General features: G+C 48.7%; 1 protein-coding gene across 4 annotated transcripts in view; it reads left to right on the top strand.

The window, feature by feature from the left end:
* ASTN2 (astrotactin 2) overlaps positions 1-12981 on the top strand; it is a 749503-nt gene that overhangs the window by 212108 nt on the left and 524414 nt on the right. For 3 of the 4 annotated variants that reach the window (XM_079789926.1, XM_079789925.1, XM_079789928.1), the window contains exon 4: positions 1256-1408. The exons of the other annotated variant lie outside the window; for it this stretch is intronic. In XM_079789926.1, coding sequence (XP_079646052.1) covers positions 1256-1408 — 153 coding nt within the window. The remainder of the gene's footprint in view (positions 1-1255; positions 1409-12981) is intronic. 4 annotated transcript variants of the gene reach the window in all.

Here is a 12981-nt window from a genome sequence, read left to right as displayed (position 1 = left end):
CTCTCTTTGGGAATTTCTCAGAACAAAGGCACTTTGGCCCTTCAGCCATGTTCCTCCTCCTTTCTCCTTTACTCTCCTCGCCTTTGATGTGACCGCTTTCCTCCCTTCTCAAGCTTCTCTGATTTATTTTTCTCATCTTTGTTCTTGTTTTCTCTGCCAACTGACCTCACTTTGTCTGTTCTCTGGAACTTTCTGCTATTTTCAGTTTTGTGGTAATGTGGCTCCTAACTGATAAATCGCTGGACAGTATTGAGACACATGGAACATTGGACTAGGAGTTAGAAAGCTTGACTTGGCCACGTGCAAGCTCGGAGTGAGTCGTATGCCTTATTTGGGGGCCTCGATTTCCTTAAGTACATTTACAAAAGGGAAATGGGAATGTTGTGCCAAGTGATCTACGTATCACGATACCGTAATTTTATCTCCTGAAATGTTGCTCAACCCACGTACTGCTGTCTATCTTCACTGGCCTGTTCTGGTTCAAGCCACCGCTGCCTCTGCCAGCTACCGCAAAAGGCTTTGTACTGGCCTCTCTCACCACCAATGCTTGGATTGTTCATCCTCTTGTTCGTAATTGTTATCCCAGGGACTTGAAGATGCTAGTTTTGTTTAGAACCTTTCGGTGATGAACTTTTGCCACTAGGATACAATCCAGACTCCTCAGTGTGACTTACAGGTGATCTGGCCTCTCTAGCCTCATCTCTTCGCACAGTCTCTTGCAGCCACACCGAACTCCTTTCCATCGCTCCAGTGCTGTGCTCTTTCTGGCTTCAGACCTTTACACGTGCCTCTGCTTCTACTCAGAGCACTCATATCCCAAATCCTACCTTCTTTGCTCATTCCTACTCATTCTTAACATCGTAGTGACCATATTGCCTCCTCCAGGAAGCCTGCCTTGACTCCCAGAATGGGAGAGATGACGCTTCTCGCTGCTCTTCTCATATTCTGTGCTTTCTTATCACAGAGGTTTGGCACAAGGTTAGAAATTGCTGCCAAGCTGAGATTTCCATGTATCGTGGATTGTGTCTAACTTTTCCTCACCAGATGTCAAGGGTTAGAGGCAGTGCCTGGAACATAATAGATGTTCAAGAAATAAGTGTGTAAGCCAGTACATGCCTCTATACTGGCACCTGTGGCTTCTGTATCATCCCTGGGTCTGGGAGGGAACTCCAGGGACTCCGGGTGGCCAGTCCCAGGCCTCCAGGGACTGGAGGTGGAGCAAGCCCTAACCTCAGCCCCATTGCCCACTCTGTAGCCACAGCAGAGGCGACGCAGGAGACCGTGGAGTCCCTGATGCAGAAGTTCAAGGAGAGTTTCCGCGCTAACACACCCATCGAGATCGGTCAGCTGCAGCCAGCGCCTCGCAGCGCCTCGGCGGGGAAGCGGAAGCGGAGGAGCAAGTCTCGAGGTAGGCTCTCCTCCACCTCTTGCGGGGCATCAGCGGGCTGCCCCCTGTGTCTGAAGATACCAGGAAGGGCTGAACCTTCTTCCCTTTGCTGCCCTGTGCTCATGGTAGTTGTGCCTCTGTCTCCCTGATGGGTCCTCTCAGCGGGGGCCTTGGAGACGGCAGACCTGTGCCCCTGGGTGCAGGCTAGGGTTTCTGAGTCTGCTGCCCCCTCTGAGAATGAGAACGCCGCGTGCATCTTTCAGAGCGGTTGAGAGGTTAGCGATAGTCTGTGGAAAGTGCTCATCCCAGGGTCCGAGCAGAGCAGATGCTCTTTAAATGGAGGCTGGTGTCATGTGGGGGATGGCACGAGGGGAGAATGTTCTCATGGAGGGATCCCCAGGCTGGGGTCCCAGAGCACAGTTCCTGCTCATTCTTTCTCAGCCTGAATATGGGGTTAGGAGTGGGAACATTGTAAGTTAGACAGAATTGGTTCAAACTGGGTTCAGATTTGAATTTCTGTTCAATTCATGTCACCGTGGAGAGTCACTCTGCTTCTCCAAGCTACTCCCAACTCACAGAGTTGTTATAATATCTTAGCACATAGTCCACCATGCAATAAAAAATAGATCTTCAAAGAAAATAGATCTTTCCCTCATTTTCCTTCTCCTCCTCCCCTTCTGTCCTCCACATCATCATCATCATCATCATCATCACCACCTCCTTCTCCTCTTCCTTCCATTTTCTTCCTCCTCTTTGCCCATCTCCTCCTCCTCCTTCTTCCTCTCCCTCCTCTTCCAACTCCTCTTCTTTGTCCTCCTTCTCATTCTTCCTTTTTCCTTCTCCTCCTCCTCCAACTCCTTCCTCCTCCTCCTCCTTCTCTTCTTCCTCCTCCTCCTCCTCCGACCATCTGTGTGACTTTGTGCATGGGGACAGATCCCTTTAGCATTACCTGATTTCCAAGTCTCATTTCCTTCAATCCACTCAGTAGTCTCCAGCTGGCCAGTCTTCTCTGCCTGTCACTTCTCCAGTCCCTATGAACTTGGTTCTGATTATGTCACTGCTCCTCTCTCTGAGCTTCATTGGCTGTCTGGTACCTTCAGAAGTGCTCAGGCTTAGGACGATGACATCTGAGGCTACCACAGAGCTCCAACCTCTCTGCTGTCTCTTCTGGATCCATGTTTTCCACTCCCACATTCTTTTCCATACCATTCTCTCTGCCTGAAATCTCCTACCTGGACTCTGAGAATAATTGCCATCTATTGACACTTATTCCAAGCAGCAGGCTAAATGCTTGTGTGTGTGTGTGTGTGTGTGTGTGTGTGTGTGTGTGTGTAATCTTTTGATCCTCAGCCACCCTAAGAAGCAGGCACAATGTTAATTTCCGTTTTACAGATGATATCACTAAGGTACAGATGGCTGCAGTAACCTGCTCAAAGAGACACCCTAATAAGTACTAGAGCCAGGAAGAGCTAAGCCGTCTGAGTTCCTGACTTTTCCATTAAACCACTGTGTTCTATGCTAGGGAAGTCCTACCTGTCTTTTCAAGCTTCACTTTAATGGAACATTTCCATGAAGACGTCACTGACTGTCACAGTTCACTCTGAATTCTCCCGTGTGACTTCGCCCATATCTTTATACATGTGTGAAGCCCTGATTTCATTTTTTAGTAATATAATTTCCTTTTGTCTGGCTCTCTCCTTAGCTAGACAGAGAGTTCTTTGAGAGAGGAAATTATCTTATGGTGTGAGTTATCTTCCCACTTCTGGGCCTAAATCAGTGCCTGCACACATGGTAAACACTGGCTATTTGTTGAGAGAATGTCTTGGTCCTAACCCTGTGAGATGCTGAGTCCATTGAAAAACCAAGATCCACACGTGATGCTGAGGTCACACATTGAGGCAGAAGGAGATGGTGAAGTCCCTTTTTGGACTCCTGTGGTCAACCCCGGGTTGAACTGTTTGAATGATAAAGAACAGTTGCTTCAAGGTCAGCAATGCCTGGGTGCTAGTCCCAGCCCAGTCACTTTCAACCTGCATGGCTTTGGAAGAGTCATCGGATGTCCCCGAGCCTCAGTTTTCCTGTTCTATAGAATGGGTATGCCAATCCCTACATCAGATGATTGCTGTAAAAATCTGATGAAGTGATGAGTGTAGACTACCTTGGAATGCTCAGCTAATGTGTATCAGGACCTGAATAAATGCTGTCTTATATGTGTTCTGGGTTGGACATTCAGGGTCACTTGTAATCTTGCTCAGCCATACCTATCCATCTTCCTTCCTCCACCATTCACCAAGAATCACGCTCCTTTGTCTCTACCAATACAGCTCCCATAAATACGCTTTATTCCAAGTTCATAACCTCCTTGTCTTTACCAGCCTGAATCCATTTTCTCAGTGTTATATCCTAAATATGTTCTATGTCACCCAAGTCTTTCCTCAAAATTTTCCTTTTATGCAGCACAACTGTCTTAACAAGGCCCCCATCATTACACATTTGGGCTCTTTGTAATAATAGTTCGCCATCATAAACACTACCACATGGAACCCTTTTCCTTTTTTTGGCATAAATGTGGCCTTCACTTCGGAATCTGTTTCCTTCTCTTAGAGCCGAATTTCAGAATGAGATTATTAAAGAAAATCTGTTGTTTGACTTAGGCCATAATTAGCTATCAAGTTATTTTAATTTACAAGTTAAATGGGGCCTAGGAAAATGCAGGAAGACATTCATTCCCCCCCCCCCGCCCTCCCGCAAATGCATCTGAAATCGCCCTCCCTTTCTTTGTCACCATTCTGACCACTGCCACCTCTCCACTCCCCCTTGCAACTATCCCCGCCTCCAGATGCAGTCTCCTGAGGCAGCCAGAGCAATCCTTTCAGAGGCATAGACCAGAGAAGGTTACTCCTCTGCTTTAAATCATTCAGTGGTTTCCTCTTATCCGGGGAAGACCATCCCCACTCCATGCCCAGCCTTCAGACCCCGTTCCCTCTGGGTCTGGCTCCTGCTCTCTTCGCTTGATTAGCCTTTCCTTACGCTGCAGCCACAGGGACTGCCTTCCTGTTGCAAGAATCCAGCAAATGGTTCTCCATGTTAGAGTCGGAGAACCGCCTGTCCCTTCCCCGGGCCAGACCTCTTGTCACTCCCCAGCTGCCCCCCCACCCCCACCCCCTGGCTGGCTGGCCCCATCTCACCTCCCAGCTCTCAATGCCAATGTCAACTCCTCAGAACTGTCCTCCATGAGGACCCCTCTAATGTGTTCCTCCTTCCCACCCTCCACCTGCTACTGTGACATCACCCCCTACTTCCTCCGTAATATTATGCTCTAAAGGTATCTTATTTGTTTGCTTGTTTCCTGTTTTTCTCTCTAAAATATATTTCATATTCTTAAACCAAATAACATAAAAAGTATTGGATAATATTTGTTGAATAAATGAGTATATGAACCTCAATGTTGGATCATTGGGAAGTGGCCCAGTTTTATCTCTTTTGGATGGATGGTTCCGAGGGATCCAGCATAAACCAACACCTCCCGGTACAGACCTCCGGGGATCCCGTTTCCTCGGAGATGGACTGCCCGGTACATAGGGTGTTAAATGTGTTCAAGTGGGTGCTGTGAAAACAGTTTTTTTCATGGCTTTATAACATGGAGCCCGTGATGTACTGCCGCCATTGGGTAAGGTTTTTGCAAGAGCGAGTCCGAGGAGAGGAGGCAGCAGCCCTGCACTTCCCAGCTTCCCCCCCCCCCCCCCCCCCCACCGCAGGTCCTCAGGATTTCCATGGTCAAAAGAACGTCATGGTTCATAAAAGTCTGGGGAATTCTGCACATGCCTACTTCCCCTTGGAAATTTCCAAATGCATCTCAGACCCTGGGAAGTCCTGCAGCCCAGAGACCTGAATTGCTTTGTTTACCTCAGTGTCTGAGAAACCATCCTGGCCACAGAGTTTATTCACCACCACCCCCACCCGGAACATTTAGGAACAGAAGCAAACATAGAAATGCAGTTTTGGAAGTGCTCTCTTAGCCTACACTGTTGGTCAAAAATTCCAAATCCGATGGTCTAAATCCTCAATCTGTCACTGTCTCTCTCCTCCTCCTGCCACGGAGGTGGCCGAGGGCCTGCTGGCCCAGAGTGGGAGCACCTGGCCTCCCTCCACTTCATTAGGCTCTGCGCCCAGTCCACGGTGCCCAGAGGTACATGGCACAGTGCGAAGCGAAAAGCTGTTGTCGTGGAATTGAATACATGGTTAGAAGCGGCTCCAATGTGTTTTGGTAGCAGTGGCCCCCTCCTGAGAGGCCAGTGGATGCTGAAACGCATCGTCTGGAGGCAGGCGGGGAGGCAGTGCAGGGCTTGACTGCGGCCTTCATATCCCTGTGGGGTTTCATGGGCAGCTGTTGGGTAGTCACTCCCCCAAGGCCATGTGCCTTGTGAAGGAGACCTTGGCTTTCAAATAAAGCAGCGTAAGATTTGAGGGATGTGAGGAAGGGATTCCTGAGACGCAGGGGTCTTTAAAAGCAGGGTTTTGTCTTTGACATGTAGTTCAATTATAGAATGACCTTAAGCAAATGAAGAAGCTGTGTTTTCCCTCCCTTATCTCATATGTAAAATAGGGTTAGTAATACTAACATCCTATTTAAGTTGTGAGGCAATGCCTGCAAAAGGTATAGTCCAGTGCCTGGCACATACCTGACCCTCTCAGTAAAGAGTAGTAATATTCTTATAGTATACACTGAGTGGCCAGATTATTATGATCTCTGAACGCATAATAATCTGGCCACTCAGTGTATATCCTATATAATAAAAGGCTAATATGCAAATTGTCCCCTCGACCAGGAGTTTGACCAGCAGGCAGGCCGGCCAACCGCCCATGTCCCCTCCCCCTGGCCAGGCTGGCCAGACCCCACCCATGCACGAATTCATGCACTGGGCCTCTAATATATATAGCCAGATTATTATGCATTCAGAGATCATAATAATCTGGCCACTCAGTGTATATTTATATATATAATTGATTTGGGAGAGGGAGTGAGAGATAGAAACATCAATGATGAGCTCTCTCATCATTGATTGGCTGCCTCTTGCATACCCCACACTGCAGATCGAGCCCACAACCCGGGCATGTGCCCTGACAGGGACTCGAACTGTGACCTCCTGGTTCATAGGTCAACGCTCAACCACGAGCCATGCCAATTGAGCAAGAGTAGCTAAGATTCTTGTTGTCAAGGCCCTGCTCATTCTGCCTCCTGAGGCTCACACCTCTATCCCCTATGTCCGGGCCAGTGCCTCGGACTTGGTAGAGGTTTCATTATCCCTCATTCGTATCTTGCAGCAGCCTCTTCATCCACAGAGCCGTCTTCCCTCCAGACGGCTGGAATGATCTTTTAAAAACACACTAAATCTGGCCGTGTCACTCCCCTGCCCAGGCGCTTTCCTGATGCTCTGTCACTGGCAGGGGCGCTCCTCAAGCATTAGCAGTGAAGGCCGATGAGAATCAACACACCCCCACAGGGTCTGCAGCTGTGCTCCAAAGACATTGGTCCAAGGCCAAAATCCCAGGGTCCATCTTTAAATAATCCATGATATTCTATTTCACAAAGGATGCTTATTTTAGTCTAAATTAAGTTTTATTGTCAGATTATTTAATACTAGAGGCCTGGTGCATGAAATTTGTGCATGGGTAGGGTCCCTAGGCCTGGCCAGCCATCAGGGCTGGTCAGGTTCCCCCACCTCTCTGCTTCCCTGCCTCCCGGCCTCCTCCATCCCTTGCTACCCATGCACCACCACGACGCGGTTCTCCCTACCTCCCCGCCCCCCTACCCTTTCCTTCCCTCCCTTGGTGCCCTGCCATCACCACTGGTCACCCGCCATGTTCTGTGCTGCCCTCTGGTGGTCATCGCATGTTACAGTGCGCAATTGAACTCCCATTTTCCCCGTCGAAATCCCGAGGGGACACTTTGAATATTAGCCTTTTATATATATAGATTGTCTCAAATCTGTAGGGAACATGGGGATCCTAGGAAGAAGATTACCCTAGGGCCATGGTCGGCAAATTGCGGCTCACGAGCCACATGCGGCTCTTTGGCCCCTTGAGTGTGGCTCTTCCACAAAATACCACAGCCTGGGCGAGTCTATTTTGAAGAAGTGGGTTAGAAGAAGTTTGAGTTTAAAAAATTTGGCTCTCAAAAGAAATTTCAATCGTTGTACTGTTGATATTTGGCTCTGTTGACTAATGAGTTTGCCGACCACTGCCCTAGGGTGATAATGTCTCATCCTCAAAGGGTTCCCTTAGGATCAAATGAGATATTGCTGGGAAAGCACTGGGCACATGGCCACATTGCACCTGTGGGCTGTTGCTTTATTGTTTACTGTTCTTATCACTACTAGTTTATTATGACTGTTAATTTTGTGTGTATCACTACCCAGTAGGGATCCATTTACACAATTTGAGAAGCAAAATCTATAGGATGAATGGCACACTGTTTAATAGGGTTAAGTCACCATCGCCTGCTACACAAAGTCCTTCCTGGTCTGGACTCCAGCCTCCCTCCAACCCCCGCCAGGCCCCGGTCACTGTATTCTGTGGCCTCCAGCATACTGGCCCTTTCTCCCTTCTCCAAACATGCCTTCCAAGTGTGTGCACTGCTCACAATCTCCCTCTTCTCCCTCGCTCTTCTCCAGGCAATAAACCGATACTCATTTGTTCAAAACTCAAAGTCTTCTCTGTGAAGACGCCCAGGCCCCAGCCTGCCCTCAGCCCTCTCTCAGCGGAGCGTGCCACTCCTTCCCAGGTGTTTGCAGCCCTGTGCTGCTCTCTGTCCCAGGCCTTCTCAGTTCGGCATAAATACACGTGGACGCATCTTTTGCCTCCTTCCTTTGACAGTCCTGCGATGGAAAGGGCAGTGATGTATGTCTCTCTGTAGCCCAAAGGCCTAACACAGAACTGGCATAGACTAGTGCTGCCTGAATGGAAGGATATCTGAATAGATGGATGGACAGATGGGTGGCTGGTGGATGGATAGAAGAAAATAATTGAGATTTTCATGGTAGATAAGGGGTTAACAAGATGTGGTGCAACCAGCATCTATGGAGCATTTAGTATGTTCTAAGCTCTATGCTCATCAAGTATACTTCCTTTTAAAACTCCCCCAAATTTCACTCTACAAAAGAGGAAATTCAAGCTCAGTTGGGTTCATTGACTTGCCCTAGTGAATTCAGAGCCCCGGCAGGGCCCACATCTCAGTTCTCAGATGAGTTGAGTTTAAGTCTTAGCTAGCCAGACCAAGATCTCCGGGCTGTGAAGTTGTGCAAGACTGTACATGCTGGGGGTAAGTTGTAGCTTTCCTTGCCCTGGCAGGTGTCTCTGTAGTGTCCGTGCCGCTGGGAGGGTATGTAGGAGCTACAGGCTCAGGAAAGGAGGCATCTCTCTGCGAGCCGTCAGGACTGTCCCTGGCAGGCTGCGTCTGGCCCCAGGAGCCCAATGCCAAGTCCTCAGGAGTGGCAACCCCAGTGGTTATGCACTGTCCCGTGCTCCGTGAGATTGGAAGGCACTCACTCCACTTTTTTTGGTGTGTCATGCATGTAGAAGGTGTTCCACCCAGATCTCTGCCCATCAGCACTTCATCCTCCAGTGAAGGGCAGGGCATTAGTCGTTTGCACTACAGTGGGATCCATGGGAAGGCGGTGTGGGCTGTTGACTAGGCTGGGAAAATAATTAAAGAGGGCTTCACAGCGGAGGTGGGCTTTGAAGAATGCATTCCTGTGGACCAGGGAGAGCGGTTGGGAAGGCATTGCTGGTAGAAGAAAGACAATATGGGAAGGCACATGGGAGTGACACTGTGCAGGGCATCATGGGAATATCTGGGGGAAACCATGAACAAAGAAGATGCTGGTGAGGTGGGCAGACCCTAGAAGTCCCTCCACAGTTCACAGCGGCGCTCCACACTGGGGAGAGGTACCTTCCGCTCCTTCCTCCGCCCTGATAGGTTAGCCCCAACATGCTCTATCACTGTGCAACGCTGACCTCGGAAGGCAGGCTGACGTTAACATGTTTTTTTTCCTGTTTATTAGTAACTGTATATAAGTTATTCACTTAGTTGGGAAAAATATTCAGAGACGTTAATGGCTTTACATCATTTGCCTTGTTGGGTTGCATATTGAACAGGATAAGTCTTTATTCCTGTGGTTCCCGTCTTGGTGCCCCCGAGCCCTGTGCCCCCTCAGCAGCCTTCCATATATGTGTGTGTATATATATATATATATGTGTGTGTGTGTGTGTGTGTGTGTGTGTGTGTGTGTGTGTGTTTATTGATTGCAGAGAGGAAGGGAGAGGGAGAGAGAGAGATAGAATGATGAGAGAGAATCATTGATCTGATGCTCCCTGCACACCCCCTGCTGGGGATCGAGCCCACAACCCAGGCACGTGCCCTTGACCAGAATCGAACCTGAAACCCTTCAGTCCACAGGCCGATGCTCTACCCAGTGAGCAAAACCAGCTAGGGGTCCATGAAGTCTTTTCAGAAGTTTCCCGAATAAAAGCCATGCAAACTCCCTCCAAACTTCGATAACCTTTTCTCCATCTTCCTTATGATATTTGTCATGTATTACCTTTCATTAGCGTAATTTATGGCCACTTCTCTTCTCCCTTAATTAATTCCTTAAGCACAGTGACTGTTTCCAGGTCGTGTCTCGTTTCCACATACCAGCCTTGGTCCCTGACAAATAGCAGATGCTCAGTGCATGCGTGATGAGTTAATGGACAATTAACTCAAACGGGCTGCGTGATCTTGGACAAGACCTTCAGTTCCCGGGCCTCAAGGTTCCCATCTAAGGAGGTGCGTGGCTTTGTGGAAATGAACTAAGGGTTTGGAGTCAGATCCATATGGACTCCTATCCCAGCTCTGCCTCTGGCTCGCTCCACTTTGGGCAGTGACTTACTGTGCTACATCCCCATTACACAGTCTGCAATTAGTACAGTCAGCCTCCTTCTAAGGAGGCTGGGAGCACTGGAGTTAATGTATGCAAATAGCTCAGCAGGCCACACTGAGCACAGTGAGCACTAATGAATCCTGGTTGCTCATTTGGAGAGCACAGGTGATGATGGGCTGGACCATTTCCTCGGGTCTCCTCCAGCTCAAATGGCCTTTGATTATAAATCAGATTGGAAGCATCTATTGTCTCGTGTGAAGCCCAGTATTTGGAGTCAGAAAACTTGATTTGAACCCAGCTCTTAAGTTCAGTGGGTCCTTGAGGAAACTGCTCGATCTTGGACTCCATCCCTAGCACCTGGGGCGTGACAATACCTGCCCTCTTGTCTCCCAGGGCTGCGGTGAGTACGTGTTGGAATGCTCGTGGAAACGCTCCTCTGACGCACACTGCAGATTAGCTGCATCCTGGAATCAGAGCCCTGACTTCTTTATAGACGGGACGGTGTGTGTGTGTGTTGTTGTTTGTTATCTGGGAGCCTTTTTCCAGGGCCTCTGGCTTTCCTTTTCTTGACCTCGGGCCCCTCCTGAGAGAAGCTGCCAGGGCCGATACCACGACAACCCAGCCACCCCAGGTCGTGTTGGACTGAGGCAGAGGAGAGCTGATTGGTAGTCTGAGCACACAGCTGCTTCCATAAATCTTCCCTGATGTGTCTTTCAGAGAAGTTTGCGTTCCTGAAAGTGTGTGTCTCCTCCAGGCGGTTTTCTTTGTTCGTCTGAAATATGTCAGGTGGCTGTCAGCGCATTCCGTCTGGAATGGCCGGGTGGAGAGGCAACTGCAAACAGCCTTAAACAGAAGGCTCTGGATGTGGTCCTGGCGGGGTCCGCCGACACAACTCAGGGCTATTTCCCTCCTCGGAGGGCTCCCGTGCTCTGTGAGGGAGAGTAGTGGCAAATAATCACCCTGCCACTTTGTGACTTACTACAGCAACCATTCATCTGGCTCTTAATTCAGGGATTGGGTTGGGGCCCAGCTGGGCAGGCCTTCTGGTCCGGGTGGGGCAGGCTAATCTGACCTGGATCAGCCAGCTACCAGAGGCTGGGCCACAGGGAGAGGGCTCCAAGCACAGCAGAAGGAGGTGCAGGGCCTTTGGGGCTTAAGCTCAGAAGGTGCGCATCATTCTCCTTGCTTCATTCTATCGCTGAGAGAGTCACGAGGCCGTCTCCGACTCAAAGAGTGGAGGAACAGACTTCACTTTTTGAAAGAGAAAGTGACAAAATATTGGGGTGAATTTTGAAACCTGAAAGTATAGATATTCCATGAAGCCTCTGTTTCATGGTAAAACCTAAGCTGCACCTCACAGGCTCCTGAGGTAAGCATCATCACTCCCACTTTGTGGACGGAAAAACTGAGGCTGAACTATGTGACAAAACCATAATGTTAAGGGGGGACCCAGCCTCTGATCCTCGTCCTTTTGTAGGTGATCTGAAAGCCACAGGCACGCCTGTGTTATTGCACTTGCGTTATTGGGCTCCACTGGTGCTGTGTCTTTTACACGTGGGTGGCATGGCCCTCCACCAGCACAAAGGTTACACCTGGCTTTATTGCGATGGTCTGGGACTGAACCCGCAATATCTGCAAGGTATGGTGGTATACTTTTTTGTACCTCTCCTACCTTGCCTGTCTATAACTGTGCTAAAGAGGTTTGGATCTCAAGCCATTGCTAGTGAGATACAGCCTGGCTTATGGTGTATGGACTTTGGATCCTGGCTCCATCCTGGCAAAGGCCTATGATCTGTCTAGTGCAAGATCAGCAAATGTTTTCAGTAAAGGGCCAGATAGAAAATATTTGAGGCGTCGCTGACCAAGAGGCAAACTTAAGGATAGTATGAAGGCACTTATACAATGAGAGAACATTTTCTATAAATTTTATTGATGGAATTCAATATATAATAATTATCAAGTACCATTTTTATGAAGTTTTAATGAGAAGAATGGAATTTATTAACGACACTCAAATGTGAATTTCATATAATTTTCATATCTTAACATATTCTTGTTTTGATTGCTCTAACCACTTAAAGATGTAAAAAACCCTTCTTAGCTTGTAGATGATACAAAAACTGGCAGTAGCCAGATTTGTCCTGCAACCCCCAGTGTAAGGGGGCATCTCAGGTTTTTCCTTAGAGAATCTTAGATCCAACCCCACCTGACCCTAACGGCTGTGTGACTTTAGGCAAAGCCTTGATGTCTCAGAGTCGTTGTTGCCTCAGCCTCCCGAGCACATACCGAGGGTAAAACAGTTTCCAACGTTCTCTTCGTTCATCTGAGATGGAAATGAAAGTCAAGGTCATCTCATCTGACCTGCTTGTAGATGCCAAGAATGTAGAGGGGAGACCTCATCCATGCCACAGACAGAACTAGGAGACCCCAGAATGGAGGTCTCCCCCACTTACAAAACTGCCCTCTCTGCATGCCATTTGAACGTGTGAAAGCATGTACCATAGGCCTTAAAACCTGCAGTAGAATTGACTGTTGGGGCATTGGGGTAAAACACATTATTAAAAGCTGACAGCGGGGGCTCTTTCCAATACAACTGGAATCAAACCGCTAAGTCCCTTAGGAGATTACCAGGAGAAGCTCCGATTTCCCCATGTTTGGGGAAGACATGGTTAA

Source organism: Cnephaeus nilssonii (genome assembly GCF_951640355.1).
Source record: "Cnephaeus nilssonii genome assembly, chromosome: 14".
Lineage (NCBI taxonomy): Eukaryota > Metazoa > Chordata > Mammalia > Chiroptera > Vespertilionidae > Cnephaeus > Cnephaeus nilssonii.
The sequence above is the reverse complement of the archived record's forward strand: the minus strand, read 5'-3'. Positions and strand labels throughout refer to the sequence as shown.